Raw genomic sequence first — 14,675 nt, forward strand, 5'->3', positions numbered from 1 at the left:
AGGCAGAAAGGGAACCTCCACTTGTACTGTATGCCATGAGTCTTCAGAAAGTCCAGCAGGGGGCGCAAATCTCTGCGGTGTTGTAAAGTTATTCCAGAGAGGTCCTGAAAGATCTGGATAGGAGTAGAACCAAAAGTTATGGTTTGTCTTGTTCTGGCAGCTTTTAAAATGTCTTCTTTGAGATGGTAGTTGACCAGGCAACAAACAATATCCCTCGGAGGGTCAGTGTCTCTTCCCTTGGGTCTTAGAGCGCGGTGAATGCGTTCAAATTCAATGTTAGAGTGAGGCTGTCTTCCCAGGATATCATTAAAGATGGAGGTGACGGCTGAGGTGATTTGGTCAGCTTCAACTGATTCAGGGAGGCCTCTAACCCTCAGGTTATGACGCCTCCCCCTGTTGTCCAAATCCTCTAAATGTCGCTGAATATCCCTCATTTGTAAAGTGTGCGAGTCCAGTTTCCTCGTGGTCTTGCGGAGTGATATTTCATGTTGGTCTGTGATCTGTTCCACAGTGTGCATACGATCTGAAAGACCTCTGATGTCCACCCTGAGTTCTGCAATGGCTGCAGATAACGTGTCCTTGATATCTGAGGCGATGGAACGTAGGTCATTCATGCTGATCGGTTGCGGGGGGGAAGTCATCTGTGGAGAATGGTCATTTGGTCTCTGAGCCGCTGCGTTCCCAGCCGCGAGATTGTCAGATAAGACAATCGTCCCCTGTGTGTGAGGGCGAGAGTCTGCGGCCTGGGATGCGCTGTGGCGGGAGGGCGCCATGTTTCCTCGTTGCGACCTGAACATCTCCGGGATGTTGTGAGGCGGTTGTCCGGCAGAATTCTCCCTCGGGGAGTGGGATCTGGATGCGGAGGACGAGCGGGAGGCAGTACCCATCGTTAGAGGGAAAACAGCGGCGAGAATACCTGCGGTCAGCAGTAGCTTTCGTCCTGGGATGTCGGAGCTATGAGCTTAAGCGACCGCCATCAAGCTCAGCCAGGCCACGCCCTCGAGGGACTGTCTTTTTTATATTCAGCTTACAACATGTGGTAATTTGGGGCTCCAAAGGAGGTATTAACCCAGTATGTGCTGACGTGAGGATTGGCTAGGAAAGGAAAATTTACGGTAAGTGATAATTTTCCATTATAATGTAGTTGAAAGAACCACTTAGGGTGTGGAATTAACAAAGAGAGTGTGTACATACAAGAACACAAACTTGTATATGGGTTTTCTCAGTAAGTTACTGGTTCCTACACTCCTTGTAACTGAGTTAACGTGAATGCCAATCAACCCAGGATTTCTAGTTTTTCCCATAGACTGAGTAGGAGGTTTTCCTTTATAGCTAGGAGTTTTTCATATTAATAGTTAAGATTGACCTGTGACAGAACTTCAGTATCAGGGATATTTTCATTGATCACCATTATAACAGGGGCATTGACACTAATCATCAAAGTAATAAGAACTCTTTTTATACTCTCCACAAATGTAAAAGCATTTACAGTGACACCCAATGCAACAGAAGCCTTCAAAATGACCATCATTGTCATAAGAGCATTTAGAACGACCAGCAATGTCCTGGGGGCTAATAGAAAACTGTGGTGGATAATTATGAGAGGAGCAGCACATTAGCAATCTGCAGATGAGCTGCTGTTTCATATACTCTGCTGTTGCAATGTGGGATATAATGTGCTGTTTGAGGTGATTTTGAGTCATAGGGGATTACTTACAAAAAGAAAATTCACTTTGCACTACAAGTGCAAACTACAAGTGCAAAGTGCACTTGAAATTGCACTGAGATTTCACTTCAAAATGCAGTCACTGTAAATTTTGAGGAGTAGATCTGAAATGAGGGGAAGCTCTGCTGATTTTATCCAATTATGTGCAGGCTAAAATGCTGTTTTTTATTTTCCTTGCATGTCCCCCTCGGATCTAAAGCGACTGCACTTCTAAGTGCATTTTCAGTGCAATTTCAAGTGCACTTTGCACTTATTGGGGGTTATTTACGAAAGGTAAATCCACTTTGCACGGTAAGTGCACTTCCAAGTGCAATGAAAGTGCACTTGGAAGTGCAGTCGCTCCAAATCTAAGGGGTAGAGCTGAAATAAGTGGAAACTCCTGCTGATTTTATCATCCAATCATGTGCAAGCTAAAATGCTGTTTTTAATTTTCCTTGCATACTCCCCTTGGATCCACAGTGACTTTACTTTCAAGTGAACTTTCAGTGCAAAGTGGATTTGCCTTTAGTAAATAACCCCAATTGTGTGATATGTTAAGTTTATTTCTACAATAGCATGATACAGTGTAATCCTATGCTAGCTGATATCATTTGCTGTTGCAGCATGATGTGGAAATACTATGTTGCATGACAGGTTAAGCTCAATTCAAAAACATTTAGGGGTTATTAACAAATTTTGTTACTTTATATCATTACAATTTCCTCCATAAATATTAATTTCAGAAACATGATTATATCATTTAGGTGGGGAATCTTCTTTTTTTTTTCTTTTGAATTAATGAGCATTGAACAGTTGAAAGAATGATGTTCTTGTGCATTGTTTTCAATTCACACTTTAGTCTACCTATGGTACCAGCTAGATAATTGTATTTTAAACATACAAAGAGGATTGGGAACCAGTATGTGCGGTTTTTATACATATGACTAAGGATGAGCCAAACACCCCCCTGTTCGGTTCGTACCAGAACCTGCAAACAGACCTAAACTTCGTGTGCACTTTAGAACCCTATTAAAGTCTATGGGACTTGAACGTTCTCAATCTAAAGTGCTAATTTTAAAGGCTAATATGCACGTTACTGTCCTAAAAAGTGTTTGGGGACCTGGGTCCTGCCCCAGGGGACATGGATCAATGCAAAAAAAAGTTTTAAAAATGGCCGTTTTTTCAGGAGCAGTGATTTTAATAATAATTAAAGTGAAACAATAAAAGTGTAATATTCCTTTAAATGTCATACCTGGGGGGTGTCTATAGTATGCCTGTGAAGGGGCACATGTTTCCTGTGCTTAGAACTGTCCCTGCACAAAGTGTCATTTCGCAAGGAAAAAAAGTCTTTTAAAATCACTTTCCATTGTCGGCTCCCGTAATAAATAAATACATCTCTATATTAGCCGGCAATTCATTCATTGATAAAAAAATAAAAAATAAAAAAATAAAAGCGTGGGGGTTTCCCCCTAAATTAAATTACCAGGCCCTTCAGGTCTGGTATGGATATTAAAGGGAACCCCGTGTCAAATAAAAAAAAAATTTGACGTGGGGGTCCCCCTAAAAATCCATACCAGACCCTTTATCCCAGCACGCAACCTGGCAGGCCACAGGAAAAGGGGGGGGACGAGAGAGCGCCCCCCCTGAACCGTACCAGGCCACATGCCCTCAACATTGGGAGGATGCTTTGGGGGTCTGTGACCCCTCAAAGCACCATGTCCCCATGTTGATGTGGACAAGGGCCTCATCCCCACAACCCTGGCCGGTGGTTGTGGGGGTCTGTGGGCAAGGGGCTCATCAGAATCTGGAAGCCCCCTTTAACAAGGGGACCCCAAGATCCCGCCCCCCTGTTTGTAAAGTACCCCTACCATTTCACAAAGAAAGTGTAAAAATCGTTAAATAAGACAAACACACTTTTGAAAAATTCCTTTATTAAAAATAAAAAAAATTAAAAAAAGATTCCAGCGGTGGTAATCCACTGTTGCTATCCAGCGACGGATGATCATCTCTCCGGGGTCCAGCGATGGCTGATCTGATCCAACCAGGGTTGTGGGGATGAGGCCCTTGTCCACATCAACATGGGGACATGGTGCTTTGAGGGGTCACAGACCCCCAAAGCATCATCCCAATGTTGAGGGCATGTGGCCTGGTACGGTTCAGGAGGGGGGCGCTCTAACGTCCCCCCTCTTTTCCTGCGGCCTGCCAGGTTGCGTGCTCGGATAAAGGGTCTGGTATGGATATTTAGGGGGACCCCCCACGTCATTTTTTTAAAATTTTGACACGGGGTTCCCCTTAATATCCATACCAGACCTGAAGGGCCTGGTAATTGAATTTAGGTGAACTCCCACGCTTTTTTTTTTTTGTTATTATTTATCAATGAATGAATTGTCGGCTAATACAGAGAACACTCATTGAGTGTTCTCTGTATTATGGGAGCCAACAATGGAAAGTGATTTTAAAAGACTTTTTTCCTTGCGAAATTACACTTTGTGCAGGGACAGTTCTAAGCACGAGAAACATGCGCCCCTTCACAGGCATACAATAGACACCCCCCCGGTACGAAATTTAAAGGAATATTACACTTTTATTGTTTCACTTTAATCATTATTAAAATCACTGCTCCTGATAAACGTAAGTTTTTAAAACTTTTTTTTTGCATTGATCCATGTCCCCTGGGGCAGGACCCAGGTCCCCAAACACTTTTTAGGATAGTAACTTGCATATTAGCCTTTAAAATTAGCACTTTAGATTTCTCCCTTAGACTTGTACAGGGTGTTCCCGGCTTTTCGAATTTGCCGTGAACAGCCCAGATTGTTCACTGTTTGCTGAACAGGCAATGTTCGAGTCGAACATGAGTTCGACTCGAACTCGAAGCTCATCCCTACATATGACCACCCTGAGCACCCAATCTTTGTGATCACACTTCAGCAACAATAAGTTTGCTATAAACAACATTTCTAGTTTTTCAGTTAAGCTGCACATTCTATGAGAGTGCTCACATGTGTTCCAATACCAGGCTACAGTCCTGAACAAAAGATCAGAAACAAAGATGTTTAGTTTTTGATCAAATGTTCACTAGGGCTAGCCATGCAGACCAATTTGGAAGAGCATCAGTGTTCCTTATATGTATATAGTAAAAACTTGTGCGCAGCTATGTGAATAAATCTAATTAATGTGAAATATAGCTAAGAGCAGCTGCTAACATTCTAAAGTGACCTCACACTCATAAAATGTATATACATCCAAAAAATGGTGCGCTTATTCAAACATCAACCTTCAAATTAATAACAAAATAAATATGTAAATATTAATATTCCACATGTGAATCCATAGAAGTAAAATAAGCCCAAATAAGTGCATTCATAAGTCCATGAATAACCAGAAAAAATCCACAAGAAAAAACAAAACGATGAAGAAAAAACTGTTCAAAGAAAGTGAGCAGGAAAAAACCCTCCCTCTGAAATGAGAATCCAATATGTGCTTGAATACAATGGTAGTCATCACCACCACAACCTTAAGTGTCGGTTCACACTGAGGCAGCACGACTTGCAGCACGACTGCCTCAGGCGACCTGGACACGCCCGATGCGGGCGACTTGCAAAACGACTTCTCTATAGAAGTCAATGCAAGTCACCTAAAGTCGTACACAAGTCATACGACTTGTGTTGCTCCAATTAGAATGGTTCCATTGTACAGAACGGGATGTGACTTGTCAAGCGGCTAAGTCGCCTAACAAGCCGCCCCAGTGTGAACCGGCACTTGAATTGGCTGCTCACGGCAGGGAAAGACCCACCTGGGTCTAATCAAGCCTTGTTATACACATAAGAAGAACATTATGAATACATTATGAACATCATTGCACTGAGCACTTTATACTATATTGCTAAGTAATATTATGTTACTGTATATCTTTGTTTATATTGGCATTTGAATGTTAGATACCATATCGTTTTAAGGTATATGAGCAGCACTGAGTTTAATATCCATTTTTCATGAGATATATATATATATGATGTGTGTGTGTGTGTGTTCTTATATGAAACTTTACAGAAATATAATAAAGTGACCCCTGACCTGTCCTTTTACTTTCAGTAATATAACTTTTCAAACAAAACTCAAATTTTTCCCTTAACAAGTTTTCAATCTAAATGAAAGTAAATGCTGTTCTTTCTTGACAATACAGCAGCCTGTACAGTGACTTCAAATGCTGCTTAGATTACCTTAATTTGCTGTATATTTTAACATGTGTAAATTGATGCAATACAATATTGCATTTGATTATATTAATAATGTTGCTTGTCACTGAACTAGGAATTATTTTTCATATATATATATATGTTGAGAATAAATGGTGCAAATCTGAACCCTGTTCCCTATGGACTGCTCCAAGTCAAATGTCTGGAAGGTAAAATAATAATAAGCCACCTCTGACAATAAGCTGCTGTCAATTTAATCTAAAATAATCTAAATTGGAAGTGGTTTTAATCTCACACGTCTTCAGCAGTTGCAGCAAAAAGTTGTTAAAAACCTACCGTCACGGGGCGTGGCTTGCCGCGAGTGAAGATGGCAGCATAACTCCTGAGCTCCTTCACACCACAGCCTACAATCAGCCATACGAGAGACTGCAATCGCTTTTATTGTTCCTTCGGATGATGGGTACAGCATCCAGGGGCACTTCTACCTCCAGATCGAGATCTCCGAGGGAGAAAAACAGCCGAGGAACGCAGAATATCTCTGACTTGTTCAGAGCACAGAGAACAAACATAGCGACGTCCACCTCAGCTCCCTCACAGGACGGGATGATACTAACTCCCACTTCTTCACCTCCCGCTGCTACTACAACTCCACCAGCGGCCCTGCAATCGCCAAGCCTGCTAGATCTACGCACGGTGGCGGCTGACATCAAGGATACCCTCTTCGCAGCCATCACAGACCTCAGGCATGAAATACAAGCCATAGCGGGGAGAGTGCTTGAGGTAGAGAAAAAAAACGCCATTCATCAAGCAACAATCTCCACGATGCACCGCTCCATAGATACCCACACAGCCCAACTACGAGATGTTCAGAGACACGTCGAGGACTTGGACAATAGGGGACGGAGACACAACCTTCGGGTGAGAGGACTCCCCGAAAGTGTTGACAACGATCACCTAACTCCAGTGAACACAGCACTCTTTAATCAACTCCTTGATAACCCCAGTCCGTCTACCATAGCGATGGAACGCATTCATCGTGCACTCAGACCCCGCGGCCGCGATACAGATCCACCCAGAGATGTCGTCTGTTGCCTCTGTGACTTCCAGATCAAAGAGCAGATCCTAAAGCAAGCCAGGCTCAAAAGACACCTAGAATACGAGGGTCACCTCATCTCAATTTACCAAGACCTTTCAGCCATAACGCTTCGTAATAGAAGAGATCTACGCCCCCTTTTAGAGGTATTGAAAAACTACGGAATCCCTTACCGCTGGCGATTCCCGTTTGGACTTGCAGCCTCTCATCAAGGCCGGTTGGCCATCTTAAGAGTTCCAGAAGAGCTGACAGCATTCTGTCGTACACTGGATATATTTCGTTGGTGTCTCTCCCCGACTGGTACGCTGAATTCACTGGCTCTTCCTTCCGCTCCGGCCAGAGAATAGAAGATCAGATGGAAACTCAGCCTTCACCATATAGGAGACAACGCTCCCCATCCCTCCGACGATCCCATCCGGAGGCCTATTCTCAACATCAACTGCGCAGCCCCACGGCCGCACCAAATTCCCGCAGAGCCCGCCGCGATCGTTGAAGAGGAACTCTCGTTAACACTACCGGGCTGTCATTTTTCATATTAGCCATTCAGCCCACTCATTGGCCACCCGGTTCACATTCCGATCGCAGATCTGCGCAACACCCGCCTCACTCACACTGCCTTGGAGGATTCGATTGGTGATGATGCCAATTTCAGCTATCAACATTAACTCCTTTCCACTGGACTCATTCTTTATCCCACAGTACGGTCTTTCATGCCTTCTATAGTATCGATCCAGGTATGTTTCACAATCCACAGACATCTAGACTCTCCACTGCTTATTGGATCGATTAGCTCTCTTCCTGTATATCCCAATTTCATAATACTTATTGTGAGCATTACCTCCCTTTCATCAAAAATGGCATCTCCCTTTAATTGTTCACTGGCCATCCTACCTTCCTTCTAAAACAGTAGAACTGTGCCTTACAACTCGACAGCCTTATTTCCATTGCGAAAAGCGTACTCTCCATATTAAAACAGAGGTTTCTTAATGATATGCCAAAATGCTTAACAAACAGATCACCCTACCGAACTTCCTCTTTCAAAAGTTTCTATTACATTGCGAAAGCACGTACTTCACAAGGTTTATAGTAATATGCAGCCTCCTGCGCAGGTATACCTGTTACTGAGTTATTTTGTATTTTCGATGTTGGGTCGCTAAGTTCAATAGTACTGTTGTATTATGTACTATAATATGCACTGGGGGCGAGGGGGGGGGGGGGGGGCGGTCTGGCGCCTCGGTCGAGACTTTCTCCTCCCAAACCTACGGCTTGATTCAGGTGGCATAATTACCGGGGGGCCCGGCCCTTAAGCATGTGTTGTTTCCACATGCACTCGTCTCCTTCCTTACACGGGCTACTCCATCTTGGCCGGTGCGCCGGCTCCGCCATCCCCTCGCCCTCTAGTCTCTGCCAACACAGGCACATTCTACACTATATGCTCCGGCTCAACTGTTTGACCCCTTTGCTTAATGTTCTTGATTTCTTGTTTATCTGTTCTTAAGTTAACTTACCGTTTCACCGACAACGACACTCCATTTGAGCTCCTTTCTCATAGTTATTCTACACAGGAGAGGAACGTGATACCGTCCTTGCTACTGACGTGCTCTCCCATTAATCCACATACAAGAGCGTACTTACCCACTATTTTATGACAATTGACTTTTGCTGTAATACCTGTGACTCTCTCCTCACTCTCATTACGGAGCTGTTGGTGTGTAGGAAGTCACCCATCAAACCCTTGACGACCGACGACCACCTCCCACTCAGTGGTTTGTAAGATTCTCCTGTGATCTGTACACAGGACATAACTTACAGGCCCCTATTCTCATCCGGTCCCCACTCCCCATCACATACACAGGTGAGCGGGTACTTACCTGTTGCCGGATTACCCATTTCCCGCTTCATAAAATTTTGCTTCCTTATCAATACCCTTATTCCCTCCCTACCTTCTGCCTACATATTCTACCCTCAGAACATACTTGTGCTGACTTCTTAATCTTACGGTCATGCCCCCCTACGGAGAAAGTAATCAATCTTGATCATCTCAAAATTACATCTTTAAACACTAAGGGCTTAAATATTCCAGAAAAGAGATCAAAACTTTTACTAACCATGCAAAAAAACAAGACTGACATTTTATTCTTACAAGAGACCCATTTCCGCACACCGAATATACCGAAGCTCCGAAACAAATATTATCCTGTAGCTTATCACTCCACCACAGCCTCGGCTAAAACAAAAGGTGTCTCTATTTTAATATCGCGTCACTGCCCCCTTCAGGTTACCGATACCCTGTTAGATGGCAGATTTCTATTCCCAAAAGGCTCCCTCAGGAATAAAACCATCACCCTAGCAAACATGTATGCACCCAATACACTCCAGGTAAAGTTGTTCAAAGAAATCACCTCTAAATTGATTGCATTCCAAGAAGGCACACTCATTTTAGGAGGGGACTTCAATGTTCCTCTAAACCCCATCCTCGATACCTCCAATGGGGCTTCATCCCTCACATATGCTGCCCTGCGATCGATCAAAACTCAACTACAAACATTGCTTTTACATGATCCTTGGCGAACTCTCTACCCAGACAGGAAAGACTTTACTTTCTATTCCGCACCACACGGAAAACACTCCAGAATCGATTTCCTCTTTCTCTCCCAAGCAGCCCTGCCTTCTCTTACACACGCATCCATCGACCCTATGTTTCTCTCTGACCACAATCCTGTCTCACTCACGATTTCTACCCCTTCATTCAGCCCACGCACACACTCATGGAGACTAGACCCTTCCCTCTTAACTGACCCGACTACAGCATCCGAAGTGGAACAAGCCCTAACACATTATTTTCTGGATAACAAAGCTGAAGATACCTCTCCACTCATTAATTGGGAAGCACACAAGTGCGTAGTGCGGGGAGTTCTTATAGCAGCAGCAGCTAGAAAAAGGAAAGAACATAAAGCCCACTTCAATGATTTAGCTTCCAAAATCAGAAGCTTGGAACGCGCACACAACCTAAAAAACACCACTGCACTCCTCACTGCCCTCACTCAAGCGAGAAAAGAAATGCTTGAATTATTGGGAAAACAGACCAGACGCAAGTACATACTCTCTCAAAAAACATACTATGAATACGGAAATAAGTCTGGGAAAATATTAGCAGAACACTCCATTCCAAGAAAGCACTGCAGACCATTCATAGCATCTCTGATCCATCAGGTAAAAAATTTACTTCCACTGCCGACATTGCAGATCAATTTGTTAAATACTACTCAAACTTATATACCGTATATACTCGAGTATAGGCCGACCCGAATATAAGCCGAGGCCCCCAATTTACCCCCAAAAAAACTGGCAAACTTATTGACTCGTGTATAAGCCGAGGGTGAGACATGCCTGTCCATCCCTGTGTGTGTGTCCGTCCATCCCTGTGTGTCCGTCCATCCCTGTGTGTCCGTCCATCCCTGTGTGTCCGTCCATCCCTGTGTGTCCGTCCATCCCTGTGTGTGTGTGTGTCCATCCATCCATCCATCCCTGTGTGTGTGTGTCTCCATCCATCCATCCATCCATCCCTGTGTGTGTGTGTCTCCATCCATCCATCCATCCATCCCTGTGTGTGTGTGTCTCCATCCATCCATCCATCCATCCCTGTGTGTGTGTGTCTCCATCCATCCATCCATCCATCCCTGTGTGTATCTCCATCCATGTGTGTGTGTGTGTGTGTGTGTGTGTGTGTGTGTGTGTGTGTGTGTGTGTGTGTGTGTCCAGCCTACCTTTGTCCCGAGCCTCCGTCCCGTGCCTTGCCTCCTTGCCTCCGTCCCGTGCCGTGCCTTGCCTCCTTGCATCCGTCCCGTGTCGTGCCTTGCCTTGCCCCCGTCCCGTCCCGTCCCGTGCCGTGCCGTGCCTTGCCTTGCCTCCGTCCCGTGCCCTCTTCGTCGGCGGCCATTGTAAAATTCAAAAGCTGCGCCGCCGCCTTCGCCTGTGATAGGCGGAACACTGAATTTCCCAGCAGCCTGTGTTCCGCCTATCACAGACGTCGTATCATCCTCGTCCGTAGTACGAGGATGATACGATGTCCGTGATAGGCGGAACACAGGCTGCTGGGAAATTCAGTGTTCCGCCTATCACAGGCGAAGGCGGAGCCGGAGGCGCGGCTTTTGAATAGAATGGCCGCTGTCTGTCTGCTCGACACGCTGATCGAGCGGGCAGACAGCGATGACTCGAGTATAAGCCGAGGGGGGCACTTTCAGCCTCAAAAAAGAGGCTGAAAATCTCGGCTTATACTCGAGTATATACGGTAATCTGTCCACATCAACCACTGCACATAAAAATCCTAACCAGCAGCGGGAAAAAATGATATTCAAATTTTTAAATGCATACTGCCCGACCCCTATTTCCACCTCTGCATACCAAACACTTGGCGCTCCGCTAACCCCGGAAGAAGCTACCAAGGCACTTGCCTCCATGCATGCAGGTAAGAGTCCGGGCCCCGATGGCTTGACAGTCGGTTATTATAAAACTTATGAACAAATTTTGATACCCCATTTTATATCCTCTTTTAACATGTGTGCATTGCCCTGTTCTACCCCGCAAGACATGCTAACTGCGCATATAGCAGTAATCCCAAAGCCAAATAAAGACGTCACACAGGTAACCAACTATAGGCATATTTCCCTCCTAAATGTTGACCTTAAATGGTACGCAAAAATTTTATCCAACAGACTCATGCCCCTACTCCCAGACCTCGTCCACCCTGACCAGGTGGGCTTCATACCTGGCAGGGAGGTGAGGGATAATACTCTCAAAGCGCTCAATATTCACCATTGGCTTTCATCCCAAAACCAAAAGGGCTTCTTTCTTTCCTTAGACGCAGAGAAGGCATTCGACAGGGTGGCCTGGGACTATATGTCAGCTACTTTGAAGGCTATTGGACTACCACATAGAATGCTTAACTTTATCAATACGCTGTACTCAGGTCCAACGGCGAGAGTGAAAGTCAATGGCCACCTGTCGAATGCCTTCTCTATCACCAATGGCACCCGTCAAGGGTGCCCACTATCCCCGATAATATTTATCCTCACTCTTGAACCATTATTAAGACAAATCAGAGAACACCCAGATATTAAAGGTGTAGATGTTAAGGGGAGAACGTTTAATGTCGCTGCATTTGCGGACAACGTCCTTCTATTTCTGACAGAGCCCCTAACATCTATCCCTAATTTACTCAAACTCCTTGACCAATTCCATGCAATATCCAACCTACAAATTTACTTCAAAAAATCCCTTGCACTAAACATTTCTCTGACTGAAAAACAATGCTCCCAATGCCAAGCGAATTTCCCCTTTAAATGGAGTCCTACCAGCATACCCTACTTAGGAATACAACTCCCAAAGTCCCTAGCTAATCTATACTCTCTTAACTTCCAACCACTACTACAAACAATATCTGCTGATCTTCAGAAGTGGTCCAAAGGCTTATTCTCCTGGTTTGGCAGAGCAGCTATCATAAAAATGAATATTCTACCACGAATCCTATATTTACTTCAAACTATACCTATTTCACTCCCCCGAGCATTCTTTGCTTCCTTTCGAAAAACTTTGCTTGACTTTTATCTGGGGTGCCAAAAGACCCAGACTGAGTTATGACAGACTTGTTGCACCAAAGATGCAGGGAGGTATAGGCTTACCAGATATCCATAAATATTATTTAGCATGCCACCTCACCAGAATAATCGACTGGAACGTCCACCTAAATACCAAAGATTGGGTCCAACTTGAAACGTCCCTAGATCAGATTGCGGTAGCCCAAACCCCATGGTTACTTCCCACACATGTCCCTCGCAGCTACTCTTCGCACCCGTTGATCCCCACATCACTCTCTGCATTCCAATACGCCTGCAATAAATTCCAGATATCCTCGATCAATGGCCCACTGACGCCACTGAAACTCAACCCGGCCTTTCCACCTGGTTTGCATCCCTCTTTTCTGCAAGGGCTATGGCCCCACCCCAAAATTCTGTCCAAGGACTTCTATGTTCGTAAACGCCTCCTGTCCTTCACGGACTTATCTAACAACATGCTCAAAAGTGGATTATCTCTCTGGACGTATAATCAACTGCGACATTTTCTAACCTCAAAACCATACACCCTAGAGGGAGCTCGAACCTTAACCCCTTTCGAACATATGTGCACACTTGGTGAACCGCAAAGACACCTTATATCCTTTTCTTATAACCTATTGTTCCCACATCAACTTACTAATGAACACTGGTCTACTAAAACTTGGAATAGAAACCTGCCATCGACCCTCACTCCCAAAGAATGAGAATGTGCATACTCTGTTGCACACAAGGGTTCCCGAAATGTTTGCGTTCAAGAAAACGCGTTCAAACTGCTCTCCAGATGGTACAACACGCCTCTCAAATTACATCATATCTACCCGTCTGTTTCTCCTCAATGTTGGAGATGTCAGGCCAATCTTGGTACCCTAGAACACATTTGGTGGTCATGCCCCATAATTCAGCCATTTTGGCAGGAAGTTCACAAAATCACCCAAAAATTCTCTACTCGCCCATTGAAGTTTTCCCCTACTCAATTCCTCTTCCATGTGTCGGCCCGCCCTAAAAAAGCTTACATAGGATCTCTACCCATGCATATGATTATGGCAGCAAATATGTGCATCCCCGCCAAATGGAAAACAAAAAACCCCCCCTCGTTATTGGAATGGTTCAACCGTATAAATAAAACAGCCGAGATGGAGGAACTGATACATCAGGCGAACGACACTCCTTCTACTTTTACCTGTATATGGTCAAGTTGGTTACTTTTCCGTACATCCCCAGATTACTGTTCACTGACTCCCTGACCTGCCGAATATGTCTGTCACTGGCATACGGTCTGGCTGGTCCAGGTCATTTCTCTTTAACTAGCCTCCTTTATTGCTACACACTTTAGTTTACTATATTAGCGGACAATACTCTGCTATACTTTTATACTTCCACTCGCATATCACTACCACTGCAACCACATCCTTTATGACGATTCTACCTGATAAGCTATTGTAGCTTTACATAGCATCTTGTACTGTTTAAATAAACAAAGTGCTTCCTCTAAATACGTAATACCCTTTCCTAATTGTTGGTTACGATATTTACAAATGTGCTTCTCGGAAAGCCTCACTTTTTGCCATCTTTCACCTACGCGATTCTGCTTTTTAGATCTTATTGTGTCAGGTTCTGCTTGTATCTTTCGCAGCATTGTACCGCTTTGTAATGATCCTTTACAAATGGCTTTGTACTTGTCATTGAATTATTGTTTGTGTTCTTTTCAAAAATTCAATAAAATGTCTTTAAAAAAAAACCTACCGTCACAAGCTTTTGTTTTTGTAGTCTTATTTTGTAACTGTGAACATTTACTGTGACTTCTTTCACATATGACACACGTGTGTTTCCTCCTCTGTATTCGTGTCCAACTTCCACATTGAAATATGGTAAACTGCTGTTCACCTCACACAGTTTTGTAAGTGTGTATGTACAATTCCCCATGATTGTATGGGAATATTCATCAAATGTAAGGTAATGAGGGTCACTATATCCACTGCAAGAGCCTCCTGCATGCAGAAAAAAAAAAGAGAGAAAATAATTACATAATAGCTACAACAACATCTGAGTTAGGTGATACAATAGTT

General features: G+C 44.2%; 1 protein-coding gene across 1 annotated transcript in view; it reads right to left on the reverse strand.

Moving 5' to 3' along the window:
• The window catches only part of LOC143986721 (IgGFc-binding protein-like), a 284,689-nt gene that overhangs the window by 217,566 nt on the left and 52,448 nt on the right, over positions 1-14,675 (reverse strand). Inside the window, exon 8 of the mRNA XM_077485126.1 lies at positions 14,353-14,597. Coding sequence (XP_077341252.1) covers positions 14,353-14,597 — 245 coding nt within the window. The remainder of the gene's footprint in view (positions 1-14,352; positions 14,598-14,675) is intronic.

This window comes from Lithobates pipiens, unplaced genomic scaffold, assembly GCF_037356315.1.
Source record: "Lithobates pipiens isolate NorthernLeopardFrog02 unplaced genomic scaffold, aLitPip1_a1.2 Scaffold_18, whole genome shotgun sequence".
Lineage (NCBI taxonomy): Eukaryota > Metazoa > Chordata > Amphibia > Anura > Ranidae > Lithobates > Lithobates pipiens.